The 16,993-nt window shown below is 44.3% G+C and overlaps 1 protein-coding gene across 2 annotated transcripts in view; it reads left to right on the forward strand.

The window, feature by feature from the left end:
* SH3RF3 (SH3 domain containing ring finger 3) overlaps positions 1–16,993 on the forward strand; it is a 286,187-nt gene that overhangs the window by 201,301 nt on the left and 67,893 nt on the right. For both annotated transcript variants that reach the window (XM_084753564.1, XM_084753565.1), the window contains exon 4: positions 6,943–7,302. In XM_084753564.1, the coding sequence (XP_084609690.1) occupies positions 6,943–7,302 (360 nt within the window). The remainder of the gene's footprint in view (positions 1–6,942; positions 7,303–16,993) is intronic.

The following is a 16,993-nucleotide window of genomic DNA, read 5'->3' on the forward strand; positions in this document are numbered from 1 at the left end:
TTAATTGTCCCATAATGAGCTGTTAAATCTCCATGAGTTTGAGTACTTACTAGAGATTTGGTTGCTGTCCGTTTTCAGTCTTACTGCATTAGTGTCAGAGCTATACAGTTAGCTCATGGTTTCTGAATTTGCGAAGGTTTTTTTTTTCTTTTTCTTTTATTCCAGGATGTACTCTAGTTTAGAGAAGCTCTTATGTGTTGCTGTGTAGAATGTTTAGTCTTTGGAATTTGGGTGGAATATTCTGTAGACATTAAAGCCATTTGATATGTAATTTAACTCGAATGTTTTTCTCTTTATTTTTGTCCAGATGACCTGTCTATTTTTAGGAAATTTAGTTTTGAAATCACCTAGTATCATTTGGTTGATGTTAACCTTGTACCTTTAGTTCTATTAGTACACCTTTTATGAAATTGGTTGTGTCTGGTGTTGGTTGTTTTGTTTATTATTGTTTTTTTATTTTTAGAAGGTTTGTGGCTGTTTCCAGAAGCATTGTCATCTTGGATAGGAAAAACTCATTTAAACTATATATGTGCATTTATACAAAGACTTACATGTATCCTGTGTTTTAGGTAGTTAATTGTGACCTTTTCAGACATTCTTACTTAAATTTACTCTCTTCCCTCCTTTGTACTCATCTCTCCCATCTCTAGTTAGAGCCTGTCCATTGGCTCCTACTCCCCGCTCAGATGACTTGTGCCCTGTCATTCACCTCTCTCCTACTCCACTCTCACCTACAATGGTCTCTTTTAACCTTCCTGCCTTCTGTAACTACTGAATGTCTGTCTTATTGTATGCAGTCACATCTCAAGATTTAAAGTTGACAACCCCAAATGAGAGAAAACATGGGCATCTGTCCTCCTGGGTCTGAGTTACCTAACTCAATATGACCTCTGCTTCCTCACTCAATATGATCTTTTTTTAAATGTCTGTTTGCATTTAACTTTAAATTTTATTACTTTATTATTTCCTTTTTCTTTATAGCAGAGTAGTATAGAGATATAGTATATCTACCACAGCTTTGTTACCTGCCCATCAGATGAAGGGCATCTGTCGCCACTTCCCAGCTATTGTGAATTGAATGTCAGTGAACATGGCTGAGCGGTATCCGTAGACTAGAATATTGAGTCCTCAGGGAATATGCTAAGTAGTGGTGCAGCTGAGTCACGTGGTTAGTCTAAATTAGCCTTCTAAGGATGCTTCACACTGGTTTTCATCTGGGGTCTGTAGGTCTTCAGTCTTACCAGGAGTGGATAAGTGTTTCTCTCTCCCCATATCGACTACAACATTTGTTGTCACTTCTTTTGTTGAATTTAGACATTCCAACAGGGATAAGATGACATGGCAAAATAGCTTTAATCTGCATTCCCCCTGATTTTAGCTAAAGATGTTGAGCACTCTTTAAGCTATTTCCTATCCACTCTTATTTCTGATTTTGAGAACCCTCTTTCAGACCCATAGCTGTTTCTTAACTGGGTCATTTGTTTTCTCAACTCTTTGATTTTTGTTTTGTTTTTTTATTTCATCCTTTCTATGTTGTGGATATTTTTCCTCCATTAGATGTGTGGCCAGCAAGATTCTCTAGCCTTCTGTGGACTTCTTCATGTGATGGTTTGTTTCTTTAATGGTGCAGAGTGCTTTTAGTTTTAAAAATAGCACCAATGTGTGTGAAGAATAATCTTACATTTGAATTCTATACCACTGTATATAAACTTAAACTTATTTTGCATCTATATACAAAATTCTATACCAGTGAATTAAAAATAACCTTGTGAGTGACATTTGAGGCATTAAGTTGAGGAGCATATTCAATAATCTACTTTTTGTTCTATTTTCCCTATATTTTTCTATATTCTCCCTTCTTTCTTCTCAACCCCTTTTTCCAAACCTAAGAATGTAAGGTAAAGGAAAAGAGAGACATCTCTGAGTCTAACCTTGTTTTCTCTCTAAATAAGATCAATAATAACTTGTAGCCACCTCCCATGAGGTTTTGTACCCATATAACTCAATTATAATACAAAGTTTACTTCCAATGCTTTGAAAGTGCAGGCTGTTTAGGATAAATGAGTTAAACAAGTTAATTATTAGTTGATCAAATCATGGTCATATCAATTACTAGTCTACTCTTATCACGAGAATATATATCTTAGGTGCAACAGATAGATATGATTCTATAGAAAGATAAGGTAGGATAGTTAGATAAGGTCTTCAAAAACCTCAGAGACCTACATAATATGGCATTTTAAAAGGTTTTTATTATTTTAGAGATTGATTGACAATGAAATAGGTTAACTCCTGGCAACACCCAGCCTACCTCAAAGAAGATGATGAACATCAAAGCAACCTCCTTACGGATATGGATTCAAATGTGGAAAACTAACCAATGGGCAAAATGTCCTCATTTCTACCACAGAGAGAATTCTGCCTTAAAAAGGGCAAGCTTGGATGGAGGCAGAGTTGATGGCCAAACTCTGCCAAGACAGGGTGAGCATGTCCTCAATGGTTCCTGCCTCACAAATATGTCTGTCAAATATATTGGGTCAGAAGAAGAAGATGTCCCAACATTTTAGAGAGTTTGGGGTGGCTATTCAGGCAGCACACTTTCTCTGTCACCTTCTCATTTGAAAAGCTACTAGCCTGTACTCCCAGCATAATAAGGTAATCAAGTTTATTCCTTCTCAAGTCTCTGATGGGGTTGAAGACCAAGTAGCTTAGTTTTACAGTGAAGCTTACTTGTTTAGGGGTTAAGATGTTTTTAGGTCTAGATAGATGTTTTAAGTTAATAATGACAAGATGTGATGGAGATTGATTTACATCCAGAATTTTAGACACACCAAGATAGGAAAGATGTTTTCTTCAAGGCTGTCAAATACAAATAGCCAAAACACACTAAGAATGTAATATTTACATAGTTCCTGGTTGTCTCATGGTTCTTCTTGCTGTAGGTAGTTTATTGTATATATGTGTAATAATATACATGTATATATAAAAAAATAAAAACATTTACTTAAAAATTATTGTCTACAAAGGGAGTCCAGGACAGCCAAGACTACACAGAGAAACCCTGTCTCAAAAAAACAAAAAAAAATTATTGTCTAAAAATTTTGACAATACCATAAAAAAAAAATAGCACCTGTCAATTGTTGGCCTCAATTCCTAGGCAAATGGAGCCCCATTTAAAAAGTTATTTTCCTTCATCTACATCATGTAGGGTTCTGTTTATATTTTCTTCTAGAATTGTCTGTGTTTCAGGTTTCGCATTTAGGTCTTTGATCCATTTGGAGTTAGTTTCTGTGCAATGTCACAGATGTGAGCTGATTTCATTCTTCTTCATGTAGAACACCAGTTTTCCAGGAACCTTTTGTCACAGGGCAAGAAAGAAGGTGCCGTAGAGGAAGGGACAGTCGCTACAGAGGCAGAGGGGGGAAAGTGGGGGACCAACTTTAACTAGGAAGGGGGCAAGGACAATAGGAAATGGAGGGAGAACAGCTGAATAGCACTAAGGATGTCTGAAAAAGCCACAAGAAGTTATATTGCTTTATGTTTCCTTAAAATCACACACACGTACATACACACATGTGTGTATGTGTGTATTGTGTGTATGTATGCCTGCATGCATTTATATGTCATTTGAAGTGTTAGTATTCCCCCAAATAGCAATATACTATTTAACAAAACCCCCAGTACCAGACATGAGAAACTTCCTTTTGAGTTTTTAGTTAGGGGAGCCTAAGATACTCCTAAAACGATATAGGTTTTTACTATTACCCTTCATTTCCTCACAGAAATTAGAAGCCTTTGGCCTTATAGCTGAAGACACCTCACAGTTAGGATACAGGTTGTGAAAGAATTAAGCTGGATCTGACTTAGAAGGAGCTGTGCGGGCTGCCAATGGAGACAAAAACAATCAATAGCCCTACAGAGCTCCTACAAGCTGCAACAGTGACCACAATAGCAAGGTATCCTAAAAGGTACAATAGTGACACCTACATCCTAGGAGTAACCAATAGCCACCCAGTTGGACTTAGAGGCTGTTCAGTAGGAAGGACTAGACAACTGCCCATGGCTAGTGCAGCCAAGGGCCCTAGAGTAAAACCTGCTGCTTCCAGTTTCCTAAGATAGTGCAATGCTTGACTACATTCTTAACACTTGTCATGCCCAGATGTAAGTGTAGCTCTCACCCCTTTGCTACAGATGGAGACCATGACACAAATCCACAACAGGTAACAATGCAGAAAACAACTTACCATGGAGGACTCCTTTCTAATGTATACATCTGCACTACGAGCCAGAGAGTGAAAACACTTTAAGAGCCAGAGGACCAGGGTGTATGCTGTGAAGTAGTGTCCCTGTACATAGCAAGGAAGCAGCAGTCATGAAATCTGGACAATATGCTTACCTAAACAAGACCTAAAAATATAACGCCACCGGTTGACGTGCCAAAGTGGATGGGGGATGCCTCACAAGGCCCTTTTTCTAGATGAAGAATTCCTGGCAATTAATGGCTTCTGAGAGAATCCGTCACCTCCAAAACAAACAAACAAACAAACAAACAAAACAAAACAACAACAAAAAAAAACAAGCCCCTGATATGATTTCCAATTCCAAGTGTCAGCCATAGTCACATATACATGTAAGTGACTGAAGGGACTTGGCAAGTTGCATTTATGCACATATATATATATATATATATATATATATATATATATATATACACACACACACACACACACACACATATACATAGTTACAATAGTACTTAAAGAAGTCATGGATTTAGGAATAATGCTAGTGACATGGAGTGAGGAAAGGGAAAATGACATAAATATAGAATTTAGGTATGAGATTCTCTTAAAATTTTTACGAAAAAGAGAAAAAAAAACCAAGCCATTTAAAAAATTAAGACATGGAACTAAACAAAGTCCCCAGAATTTGAAAGTTAAGTGTCTGAGAAACATTTTTTTTTAATGTTCAACATCCTTAGACAACTGGGAAATGCAAATGAAAAGTACTTTTAGATTTCATCTTGCCATGGTCAGAGTGGCTAAGATTAAAACAAGTGAACAAACAAAAATGAGGATAAAGGCTGGCACAGGTGTGGGGAAAGGGGAACATTTACTCCATAGCTATTATGGAAATCAGTGTGGTCGCCTCTCAGAAAGCTAGAACTAGGTCCATGAAACAATCCAGTAAACCGTTCTTGGACAAAGCACTCCATGTCTTATTCTAGAGATAGTTGCTCATCATGTTCATTGCTGTTCTCTTCACAATAGCCAGGAAATGGAAACACAAGGGGAGCCTCATCTGATTAATGGATAAAAATATGTGGTGCCTTTGCACAATAACGTTATCCAGTTGTTAAAGATGAAATCATGGATGCCTACATGCACATCTGGCCTGTTCTACTTCACACTCTGGGACCCTGTGCTACAGCCATGGGTCCTGGTCAGCTTGTTCATTGTATCTGACAAAACTAGCCTTGTATAATGTGCCAGAAACCACGTGTCTCTTGGTTCGAATCTTATTGGTTCCAGAGACACAGCAAAGGCACTCCGGATGTTAGCCTGGCAGTCAGAGCTGTGTCTAAGCTAGCAAGAGTTTCCCAGAATGTTGGGGAGAGGGGAAGCAGGCACTATTCCAGAAGAAACTGCTGACACGGTCAGAGTTTATTTCAACCTTGTAAGAGTCATTTCCTGTAATCAAACACAGGGCTGAAATCAGTGACATAGAAACAAACAAGCAAAAAAAAAAAAAAAAAAAAAAAAAAAAAAAAAAAAAAAAAAAAAGAAAAAGAAAAGAAAAGAAACCCACAAAGAATCAAGGAAATTAAGGATTGGTTCTTTGAGAAAAATCAACCAGATTGACAAACCTTTAGCCAAATTAAAAGATAGAGAAAATTCAAATTAATCAACCTGAAGATGAAAAGGAATGCACAGTGAGGATATTCAGATAATCATATATACTTAAAACAATTTGTGTCCTACAGCACACATGTAACCTAACGGGGGAAATGGGCATTTGAGGCCCTCTAGCAGAGGAAGAGACATAAAGCAAGTCATTGTTCTCTGCGTCATCTCAGTCTAGAGAGACACAGCGGGTACTTGGTCGTTCTATCATCCCTCGGAATCCTTGGTGTTCTTGTGACAGACCAGTGAGCATCTCCAGGACACCAGGTCACGTGTGCCTCAGAATGCCTAGAGTTTCCTGAAGATGCTGGCTTCCTTGGCCTACTGTTCCTCTCCATAGAGCTGTACAGTGTGCCAAGAAATGCCAAGCCACTGAGAAAGATAAGGACCAAGGTAGCAGCCCTAGAAACCCCCTCTGCCTTCCTGTGCCTGAGTGACCCCAGAAACCTTCTCAATGAAACCCATGGCAAGCCCGTGCTTTCTTGTAAACACATCGTTTTCTTTCAGATTATATGAGGTTTATTAAGTGAGCATGGGGGGGGGGGAAGGAAAGGGGTGGAGAAAGAGAGACAGAGAAAGAAAGCGAGGTGGCGGGGGGGGGGGGGGGGGGGGGAATGAGAGAGGGAAAGGGAGTATGCAGGTAAGAGCCTAAACACATCATTTTCTGTCTTTTCTTTTTTTCTTAAAGCTCCTTTTACTTTGAGACAAAATGGGGGCGGGGAGGAACCTTACAGGCTCACAGGGAAGAGACGTGATCATAGGGTGAAGAGAACACAATTGGTGGTATCAATGCCTGTCAGCTTCACGTTGAAGCTGAAGCCTTGGGAGTTTGACATGATACAGGGGCTGAAAGATTCGTATTCCTCTTCTTCCTCACCCTCCTCCTTCAACACCATGCTCACCAACCTCCACATCACTCGCTAAGTGAGAGCTTAGGCCAGGGCCGGGAGGCCGAGGGGAGGGTGCAGGGCAGCTGACATTTATGTAACAAAGTTCTTTCTCCGTTTTTTGTTTGTTTGTTTGTTTTTCCTTCACCTAGCTCAACGACTCTGCCAAGCAACTCATTGAGATGGACAAACTGTGCCCTGCCGCCGCCACTGCATACAACTACGATGCCCTCTTGTCCTCTGACCCCGGCACAGTAGCCAGCGTGGCCCCAGGTCCCACCCTAAGTAGCTCCGGGGCAGTCAGTGCCTTTCAGCGACGCGTGGACAGCAAGAAGAACGCCAAGAAGCGCCATTCCTTCACTGCGCTCAGTGTGACGCACAAGTCCTCCCAGGCTGCCAGCCACAGGCACTCCATGGAGATTAGCGCTCCGGTGCTGATAAGTTCCAGCGACCCACGCGCTGCAGCCAGGATTGGGGAGCTCGCCCATCTGTCCTGCACCGTACCCACCCAGGTAATTCCCAGAGCCCATGGCCAACGTCCATGATTCACAGGGGTCCTAGTCTATGCCTAGCACCCTGGAGTCCTGAGCTATCATAAAGGAAGCCACTGCTGTGGGTGGCTAGGGCCTCTCCTTTCAGGCAACCACTCAGCACCAAGAGCCTTGTAGGCATGCGCATGTTGGCCTCCGGGTGCGAGGCAATTGCCAATGGTTCCAGATACAGTGTTGAAGTAACGCTCAGTTGACTTGGAAATTCCTCACTTACTGATATTCAGTATGTCTGTCCCGGGAAGAGTCTTGGGTGGGACATTTTGAGCAACTCTGTAAAGTTCCTTTCAGTAGAATAAAGAAGCAGAGGTAGCTACCCTGCTTAGTCCTTCACCGCCATTATTTCTATAGATCCTTCTATTTCTAAACATAACATGTATTATATTTCCAGTAGTCTATTTGTAGACTTAAGTAGCCAAAGTAAGATGCTTAAAGAACATAGGGTAATAATGACCTGAAACTCCGGGAAACCTGCCAATCGGGGAAAGTGTCTCCTTTATGAATGCCAGGAAGGGAGGAAGGGGTCTCTCCTGCGCCACAAATTTCCACTTCGAGCAAGGGGAGACAGTGTGCCTCCTGGAGGTGTGGGCCACTGTCCTCCAAGCTTATCATGTTCCAGGACAAGGCACCTGAGCATAGGTGGAGTGGGGGAGGCCAGTTCTTGCCCTTTTTGCACTTTCTTACCCTGAGGTCCATCTGCGCATCCTGCTTTGCTTCCTCTCCAGGGCCGCCTCTGATGGTCATGGCGTGCTTCAGAGGAATGGCACCAGAACATGGCTAAACTGGGCAAAGGGCCAATAAGCAACTGGCTTTAGTTCTCAATTTTTCAGTTGACTTGGATACAGCTGTATGGAGAATCATCTTCTAAAGGGGGCAGAAGCAGTGGCTTAGCAGTCAAAAGCATGTGTGACTCCTAGAACAGGCCCCGTTTCAGTTCCCAGCACCTGAAGCCTCTCTAGTCCTCTTCCATGTGGCTGGGCTGTGCCTGTGAATTGTCCCCCAGTTGTGATTGTACCTCCTGTCTTCCTCGCCATCTCACTTCCCTCTGCTGTGCAGGTTACCTCACCACTAAGGGGAACCACTGTGACCATCCTTCCTCACCACTCTCCCTTGGGTGCTATGCAGTGCAGTGGAGGGACAGGGACAGGGCAGAAGGGCAGGCTTCTCTCTGGCTATCTCCTTTGGAGAGATGCTGAGCCAATACAACCCTACTGAACAGCCCCGGGGGAAATAACTGGATTCATCTTTAGGGATCTCAGTTCCCTGTGAGGTGACGTGGCTGTTGTGTCTCACCATAGCGGTTATACACGGAGTGTGCAAGAACAGACTGTTGCTCGGGGATCAGGGCCTCAGCTACCAGCTCACAATGTGGGAGAGTTATTCCTGAGGCTCGGGAGCTGTGCTGACTTCATCAGCTTCCTGATTCTGTGTTTCAGTGCTGCGCTGGGCCCTGGAGCTCCTGAAAGGAAGGGGTTATAGATAAGGTGTGTGTGTGGGCGGGGGGGGGGGGGGGGGAACCAAGAGCCTCTGCTATTGCTTAGCATCCCATAAACCATCAACCCTGTCAGCCATGAGGTAACCAAGCCAGGCCAGCCCTGTATTCCTGCCTCACCAGAGGCATCTGGGGACCTCTGCTGGAGTCCACTTGGGGGCAGTTATCTCATTGTCACCTGGATCGGAGAAAATTCAGACACCAGTTCCAGCGGAATAGCACCAGCCCCCAGCATTTATTTTGCTGCCTCTCTTTCTCTGACATAAGGTATACTTTGGTAGCTAAGGTTAGCCTCATACTTCCTGTATAGCTCAGGATAGCTATATAGCCAAGAATAACCTTGAACTTTTCATCTCCCTGGCCTCACCTCCCGAGTGCTGGGATAACAAGCACCCACCATTACACCTGGGGCTGGGGAGTGAACCCAGGCTTTCATGCATCCTAGGCAAGCACTCGAACCAACTAGGAAACAATCAGTTTTGATTTTTGTTTGTGTGTTTTATTTTGTGGTCAATTATCTATCTATTTATCTATCTACCCTTTCTTTCTTCCTTCCTTCCTTCCTTCCTTCCTTCCTTCCTTTCTTTCCTTCCTTCTTTCTGAGACAGTGTCTCAGTACAGAATCCATCACTGGCCTAGAACTCACTCCATAGGTTAGACTGCCTTGTACTCACAGAGATCTGCCTGCTTCTGCCTCCTGAGTTCTGGGATTAAGTGCATTTTCCACCACTACCCCAACTCCCAGTTTTTATATTTTAAAAGAGCTATAAAACAGCAACAGCTCACAGCAGGATGCTGGGGGAGGTAGAGGAAGAAGAGAAATCCAAAGGGACTATATGACCCCGCGTGGCATAAGATATTTACAGCAGTGATTTTTTTAGGACTTGCATTACAGTTCAGTGGAAGAACAGTTACCTAGCATCGGTGTGACCTGAGTTTAGTCTCCAGCAAAGGCTTTGGGCTGGAACTTCACTTGATATTGCCACTGAGCAAAAAGAAAAGGCCATTGTTTTAAGGAGGGAGGGGGGCAGGAAGAGAAGTGGTACTAATGTAGGGTTAGCTAAGATCCAGGCCTTTGGGGCCTGGAGTGGGCAGACCCTGATTTCACATCCTGCAGACCAGTGCCAGGGATAGGAAAGGCTAGGAGAATGGGATTCCCGGTCCTTCTCCTGGAGGGTCCTCAGAACAGCAGCTTGCCTCCTGGGCACCGAATAACCAGAACAGGAAGTTCTATAGGTTTGAGACTGGGTGTGTCTGCGATTCATTCTGGATCAGATCATCATGAGAAGGGCAGGGCATTAGGAGAAGGGCCTGCTGGGAGGAGTATAGGGCTCGCCCTGCTGTTGAGGCAGCAAGAAGCCCCAGTTTGCTTGCTCCTCCTGGGGCCTTTGTGGGACAGAGAGCAGCAGGAGCTGCAGTGAGACCAAGATGACCCCTTCTCTGCCCTGTCTTCTAGCACTGCTCTCAAAGACCCTGTCTGCTCCACTCTTGCCACTAGCACTTTGTTGCTTCCTCGTGTTAGATGTGCCCAACAACCTGCATCTCCCTCTGTTGCTATGGTCACAATGCCTGACCGTTGTTTAGCATCCTTCCTGGCCCTGCATCAGCACTCAACATTGCTAACTCTACGACTCTCCCAGTACACCTTCCACTGACTCATCTGGTCCAGCCTGAGCACTTTTCCTGCTTGTTCCTCTATCCCTCGCATAAACACCTGTGTCCTTGCATTCTCCTCCTGCCACATCTCCCCTCCCTGGGGAGTGTCCTCCTTCCTTAGAGCTGCAGCCAACAGTTATATGTCTGCTTTCGAAACTCTTGTCTACTTTTTTTTTTTAAACTACAGACTACTTTCTCCCTGCATGATGGCTTCATTTGGAGAGGTGCCTCAACTCAGTAGATGCTAGAGTAATCCATTTCCTTTCTTCACATCACTGTGCCTTTACTCCACATATGCCTCTAATAACATATATTAAATAATAAAACTACACCAAGGCAATATCCCATCTTCCAAAATGCAGACTCCATACACCCCCAGTGCCTTCCTGAGTTCCCCTGCAGGAAGCCCCATCTTTCTGGCTCTGGAGATACCCTAGCCCTCCCCCCCCCCCCATGACATTGTGAGACTTAGCCCCAGGTTCCTTTCTAACCTGTGCCAATTCAGCCTATGCTCCATCTTGAGACCCACTGCCCGCCTCCCCTATACAGCTCCAGGGATCTCTTCTCTCTGTGCTTTGCATTGGTCGTTCACTTATTGCTAACCCACAGGAGCATACCCTTCTCTTGTAACGGTCCTCAATGATCACGCCATCTCTGTGGCTTCCCGCGTCCGTGGGTCACATGTTAATCCCTGCATTGCTTCCATGGATCCTGATGTGTGCATATGGTTATGCCATCTCAGAGTCCTGCAGGCCCTTGAGGGCAGAGTCTGGGTGCATTCGTCTCTTTGTCCGGTACCTAGCCCATAGATAGGCTCACACTTGACTTTCTTCTTGCGTGGGCCCTGTGAAGTGCGTCAACAGCACTGTATACTGAAAGTCTCGCATGGAAAACAGTGAGGTGCATACAATTACACGTGCCCTTCTACGAGAGGATAGCCCGTGCCACTCCTGGCTCTCCGTGAGCTCTGGGTCCATTTTGATGGTTGTGGAGAGGGCGCAGCTGGGAAGCTGGTAGCCCAGGCCTCCTAGAGCTCAGGGTCAGCAGAGGCTCACATGGCCATCCTGCTCTGATTTGTACCCTGAAGAATCCTTTCTGCTCTCCATAGAGCTCAGAGGACCACTGCTCTGTGTGAATGGCAAGTAGCAGCCATATGTCAGCGTTCTGCTGGGGGCGGAAGTCTGTCAACCAAAATATTGAGGTAAAAAGCTATTTGGGCTGACTCCATTATTAAAAGTCCAGATGTTTTCCTAGTGATTGCCATGCAGACTCGGGTGAGAAGCAATCTTAATTTATCTTTAATTTGCATTTTGCTGATAGCTATTGACGTTGAGCATTTTTTCGTATGTTTATTGGCCGTTTATATAGTGCTTCATCTCTTCAGAACTGCCTGTTCATCCCATTTTCCTATTTATTGAGTGGGCTGTTTGATCTCTTCATATTTATTTTTAGTTCTTTGTATGTTCTAGCCCAGATATTAATCTTGTGTCAGATATGCAGTTAGAAAAGATTTTCCACAAATGCTGGCGAGGATGTAGATCTTCTACACTACTGATAGAAATTTAAATTAGTCCAACCACTGTTGAAATCAGCATGGAGACTCCTCAAAATAATAATTAATAATAATAAATAATAACGACAACTGAAACAAAACTGTCACGTAGTCCAGCTATCCCACTTCTGAGTATTTGCCAAAATGTATCACCGGGACACATCCATATTCATTGCTGCATGATTCACAATAGCCAGATGGCACCGGCTTATATGTCCATTAACAGATAAGTTAAAAACAGTGTGGCATATGTACATACATATAATGGAATTTTATCCACATGAATGAAATTACAGTGTGCAGGGGAATGAATGCAACTGTAGATAGTGGTATTAACAAATTAAGTCAAAGTCAGGTAATGTGGCACATTTCATATGATTGGTAGACCTTAGATTATATATGTATGTATTTTTTATGTTTGTACATATGTTGCAAATGTATATGTGACATAAAAGTACAAGTGAAACTGTAGGTGATGAAAAGGACTAATAAGAAGAATGGGAAACAAAATGGAGGATAGGCAGCTATAGGGAGAAACATGCTCAAATATATAATATACTTGCATGAAGATGTCCTTGTGAGATCCGATACTGTACATAATAAACATATACCAGCTTAAAAGAATTTCATATGTTTGCTTTCAAAATTATTTAGGTAAGACAGGAAATGATTAACTCTTGTTTCATCACTTAGTGAAGGTGCATGTTTTGAGTAAATCATTATCAGGTGATTTTATCACTGTGTGGATACGACGGAGAATACTTACCTAGAAGACATAGATGGATGGGGCATCAGGAGACATGCAGTGGGCATGGGAGTCTATGCCTGTGATTCCAGCACTAGCTGAAGCAGGAGACTCAGGCCAGCAGCCAGGTGTAAATATGGAAGGCTAGCCTGCCTACACAGTGAGACCACAAACACTTTTCAAAAGAGCTAGAGAATTGACTGAGTCAGTAAAAGATTTACCTTGCAATCTTTAGGGTCACAGTTTGACTCCCCAGAACCCACATAAGACAAACGAACAAACAACACAGTGGTTTGTGATATAATCCCAACACAGCTTAGGTGTAGACAGATGGGTCTCAGCTGGAGGTCCCTGGCAGACAGCCCAGCCTGCTTGGTGACGCTTCAGGCTGATGAGAGACCTGATCTGAAGCAAGGGTAGAGCATCCCTGAGCACAATGCTCAAGACTGTCCTCTGACCTCCATAGGCATGTGCATACAGGTGTGTACCTCAACACACACACACACACACACACACACACACACACACACACAGATTACTAGAGCTGGGATGTTGCTACAGAGCAACTGTTTGCCATGTATTACCTTTTATAAATAGAGAATACACTCTAAAATAGTAATACTGCTTACTATATTAAGCAGTAAATTGAGGGTGGGCAAGATGGCCCAGCAAATAAAGGTGCTTGCTGCCAAACCAGACAGCCTGAGTTACATCTCCAGAACCCACACACTAGAAGGAGAGAACCAATGTCCTCTGACCTCCACATGTGAGACATGGCGTGCACACGTCAGAGACATGTATACATATGTGCATGCACACCCAATTAAATGAAAAATAATTTTTAAAATACATAAACCAATCACACAGTCATTTAATATCATTGGCAAATACTGTGCTCTGTGTGTGACTTTTGTTCCATACTTTTCCAACACTGGAACCACAGTAGACAGACTTGCACCAATATCACCACAAACATGTAAGAAATGTATCTTGTTATCATGTTATGACCGTTAGACAACAGGAATTTTTCAACTGCATTATAATATTATAAGACCACAATTATATAAGCAAACATATATATATGTATATATGCGCATATATATGCCACTCCCCATTGAATGAAGTGTTATACTTTTTAGAGGAGTTTCCCATAAGCCAAGCAGGTGACTGAAGTTCTCACCAAACCGCCTGAGGAACTGAAGTGCACACAGTGTGTTGGGGCTCACACAGTGTAAGCAGATGACACCGGGTAACAGAGCAGCCCCTGGCTCTGAGGACTCACCTTGTGAGGCCTGGGCGCCTGACTCTCGGTCTCCTCCCAGGGATAAAATGCTCATGGTCCGCGTTGGTAAATCACAGGTTTATTAGGATACAACCACGCCCATTCATTAATATTATGCCTTCACAGAGGTGCCAGATAGAGCTCCGAGGATCCCGAAGTCGGGAGTATTATTAGGTCCTTTATAGAAAACTTTCTCTTGGCTCCTAGTGCAGGATGTTTTCTTGGAATAAAACTGTGGCAACAGTACAGTGGCCATGAGATCTCCTCAGGGACATATGTCATATCTGCAAACTGAGTCCCACAGCCCCAACCTACTCGAAGTTAGGGACTCAGAGTCCCCGTCACACCCCTCTCCCAAAGTTTGTGAGTCATTACGTTGAGCACAGAGGTTAGGAAACTGAAGGTACGTCTGACTGCAGCAGATGACACGAAGAACTGTCACTTGTAAACCCTAAGGCCAGTTTGGTCCGATGATCTTCCAGTGCCACCTGTGTGGTTCTAGTGCGTCTGCAGGACTGAGTGTCCACATTGTGCATCCCCTAGCAGGTCCCAGAGATAAGTCTAATGTGGCCCAACTCCCATCCCTCCAGGGGGAAGTCCTTCAGGAGGCCCCATTCCCTCGCTAGCCCCAGAGAGCCCAGCTGCTGTCAGATAAGCCCCTGAGAGGCAACCCCTTAAGATGGAAGTAGCGTTCTGTGACATTGATGCAACCTGGAAAGTGTTTGGAAATCGCTAGGGAGACTCTCAAGAGACCATCTCTCAAGCATCCTGTGTTTCAGAAGGAAACTGAGTACTGCCTGGAACTCCCTGGCTTCCTGCATCTTATCTCTGCTACTAGGTGGATGGGCAGAGGCTGGAGGAAGTACGGGGTAAGAGCAGAAGAAATTGATGCTAATGGCTGCCCCGGGCCTGATGCTCAAGGCTCGCTCACTCACTATCAAAATGCTTATCAGTCCTGCAGCCCCTGGCTCTCCACCCACCTGCCAAGCTCCAGCTGCCTGCAAGGCTGAGAGCGTGGCTTATTTTTAGAATTTTTAGAAAGTTATGAACGTAATTACACGCCTTATAAGGAGTTGTTTTTCAAAATCTACCAGTTGCGCTTTCAACAATGAGTACAAACAAGCCCATGGTGATGGCCTCTGTGGTCCAGGGAGAACGTTGTTCTGCAATTCTGGAAGTAGCAGGATGTGGGCACTGGATGTGGGACCCGAGCTAGAGGTGGGGGTGGGGAGGATCAGGCGGGAGTCTGATGTGGAAGCACTGCTGATCTGAAAACGGAGTGGGCAAGCCACCACATTGCAGATGGGGATGGTGTGTTCCAGAAAAAAAATGCCTAATAAAAATGCCTTTGGTTTTATGGATTTACACGTGCTACCAATACCATCCACCTGGTCTAAAGCCACCTGGCAAAGTGGCTTTTGTGCAAAAGGGTGACAAAGGCAGCTGAAGATAGCTGTGGATGAAAATCATCTATGTCCCTCTTTAATTTAAATAAACGCCCAGGACTATGACAGGCTATCCAGGGTTGAAGCCTACAGAGCTGCAGGTGGGTGGGAAATAGATCCCACGACTTCCTCCCAAATCTCTCTCCACCCTTAGTATTTTGTGGGCACTGTTTTCCCCACAGGCTACCTTCCTCAGATTCAGTTGATTCTTCGTAATAATATCAAGAGCATGTTGCTCGGCACAGAACCCGTGGCTCACTGATCTATACTGGGGGGTCAACTGGGGGGGTAGAAGCTTCTAGCTCATCTCGCGATGGGCGTTTAGAGCAGGTGTATGAAACTTTGTGGCAAAAGGTCAGATAGTAAATGTTGTAGACTTTGTGGTCACAATGTCTTCGTGTCAGCTGATCGCCTCTGCCCTTGTACCGCCAGCACAGCAAGAGTAAAATAAATGGGTCAACAGTGCTGATTGCCAGGGAAACCTAAGGCAAAGATCCTGGGGTGCATCTGCCCGCTGGACATATTTTGGCCCCAATTGAGATCATCAGCTCAACAGCTTAGCTGCTTCAGGGTGTACTGCAAGCAACTCTGGCATGCTTGGGAGGAGGGCACGGCCAGTGGGCAGTAGCAGAGGCATTGGCCTCCACCTTGAGTGGTAAACATGGGTGGGAGTTACAGGGGTGTGGTGGTTTGATTGATAGATGCTCCCCCCATAGCCTCAGGCATTTGAACGTGTAGTCACCAGTGTGGCACTCTTCGGAAAGACTTAGGACGCGTGGCCTCTCTGGAGGAAGTACGTCACTGGGCATGGGTTTTGAGAGCTGAAAGACTTAACACCATTTCCCATTTGCTCTTTCTGCTTCCTGTTTGTGTGTCAAGATGTCAGCCCTCAGCTTCTGCTTCGGCTGCCATCGCTGCCTGCTGCCACGGTTCCATGCTATGCTGCTGGTGGTGGACTCATAGCCCTCTGAAACCATAAGCCCCAAACAAACCATTGCTTCGATAAGTTGCCCTAGTCATGGCGTTTTATCACAGCAATAGAGAAGTGATACAGTGCCAGGCGTGGTGGCGCACATCTTTAATCCCAGCACTCGGGAGGCAGAGGCAGGCGGATCACTGTGAGTTCGAGGCCAGCCTGGTCTACAAAAGAAGTCCAGGACAGCCAAGGCTACACAGAGAAACCCTGTCTCGAAAAACCAAAAAAAAAAAAAAAAAAAAAGTGATACAAAGAGTAAAAGGGCTTTGAGATTAAAGCACCCCTCCTTCGTGGGACATCCGTCCAATCTCGTTGGGCATCTGGCCTCTCCCCTGCTGCCATCCTTCTTCTATCTGTGTTCCTGTTCCTGTTCCTATACCTATTCCATTCCTCTCCTAGTCTATATTCCTATGCCATTTTCCATTCTGGTTATGTACAGAGCTGTGAAGAGAAGCTAACCATGCCTTAGGCTGGGCCCAAGGTCAAAATAGTCTTGGGTGGCTTGAC

The sequence above is a fragment of the Acomys minous genome, assembly GCF_964271855.1.
Source record: "Acomys minous genome assembly, chromosome: 13".
Lineage (NCBI taxonomy): Eukaryota > Metazoa > Chordata > Mammalia > Rodentia > Muridae > Acomys > Acomys minous.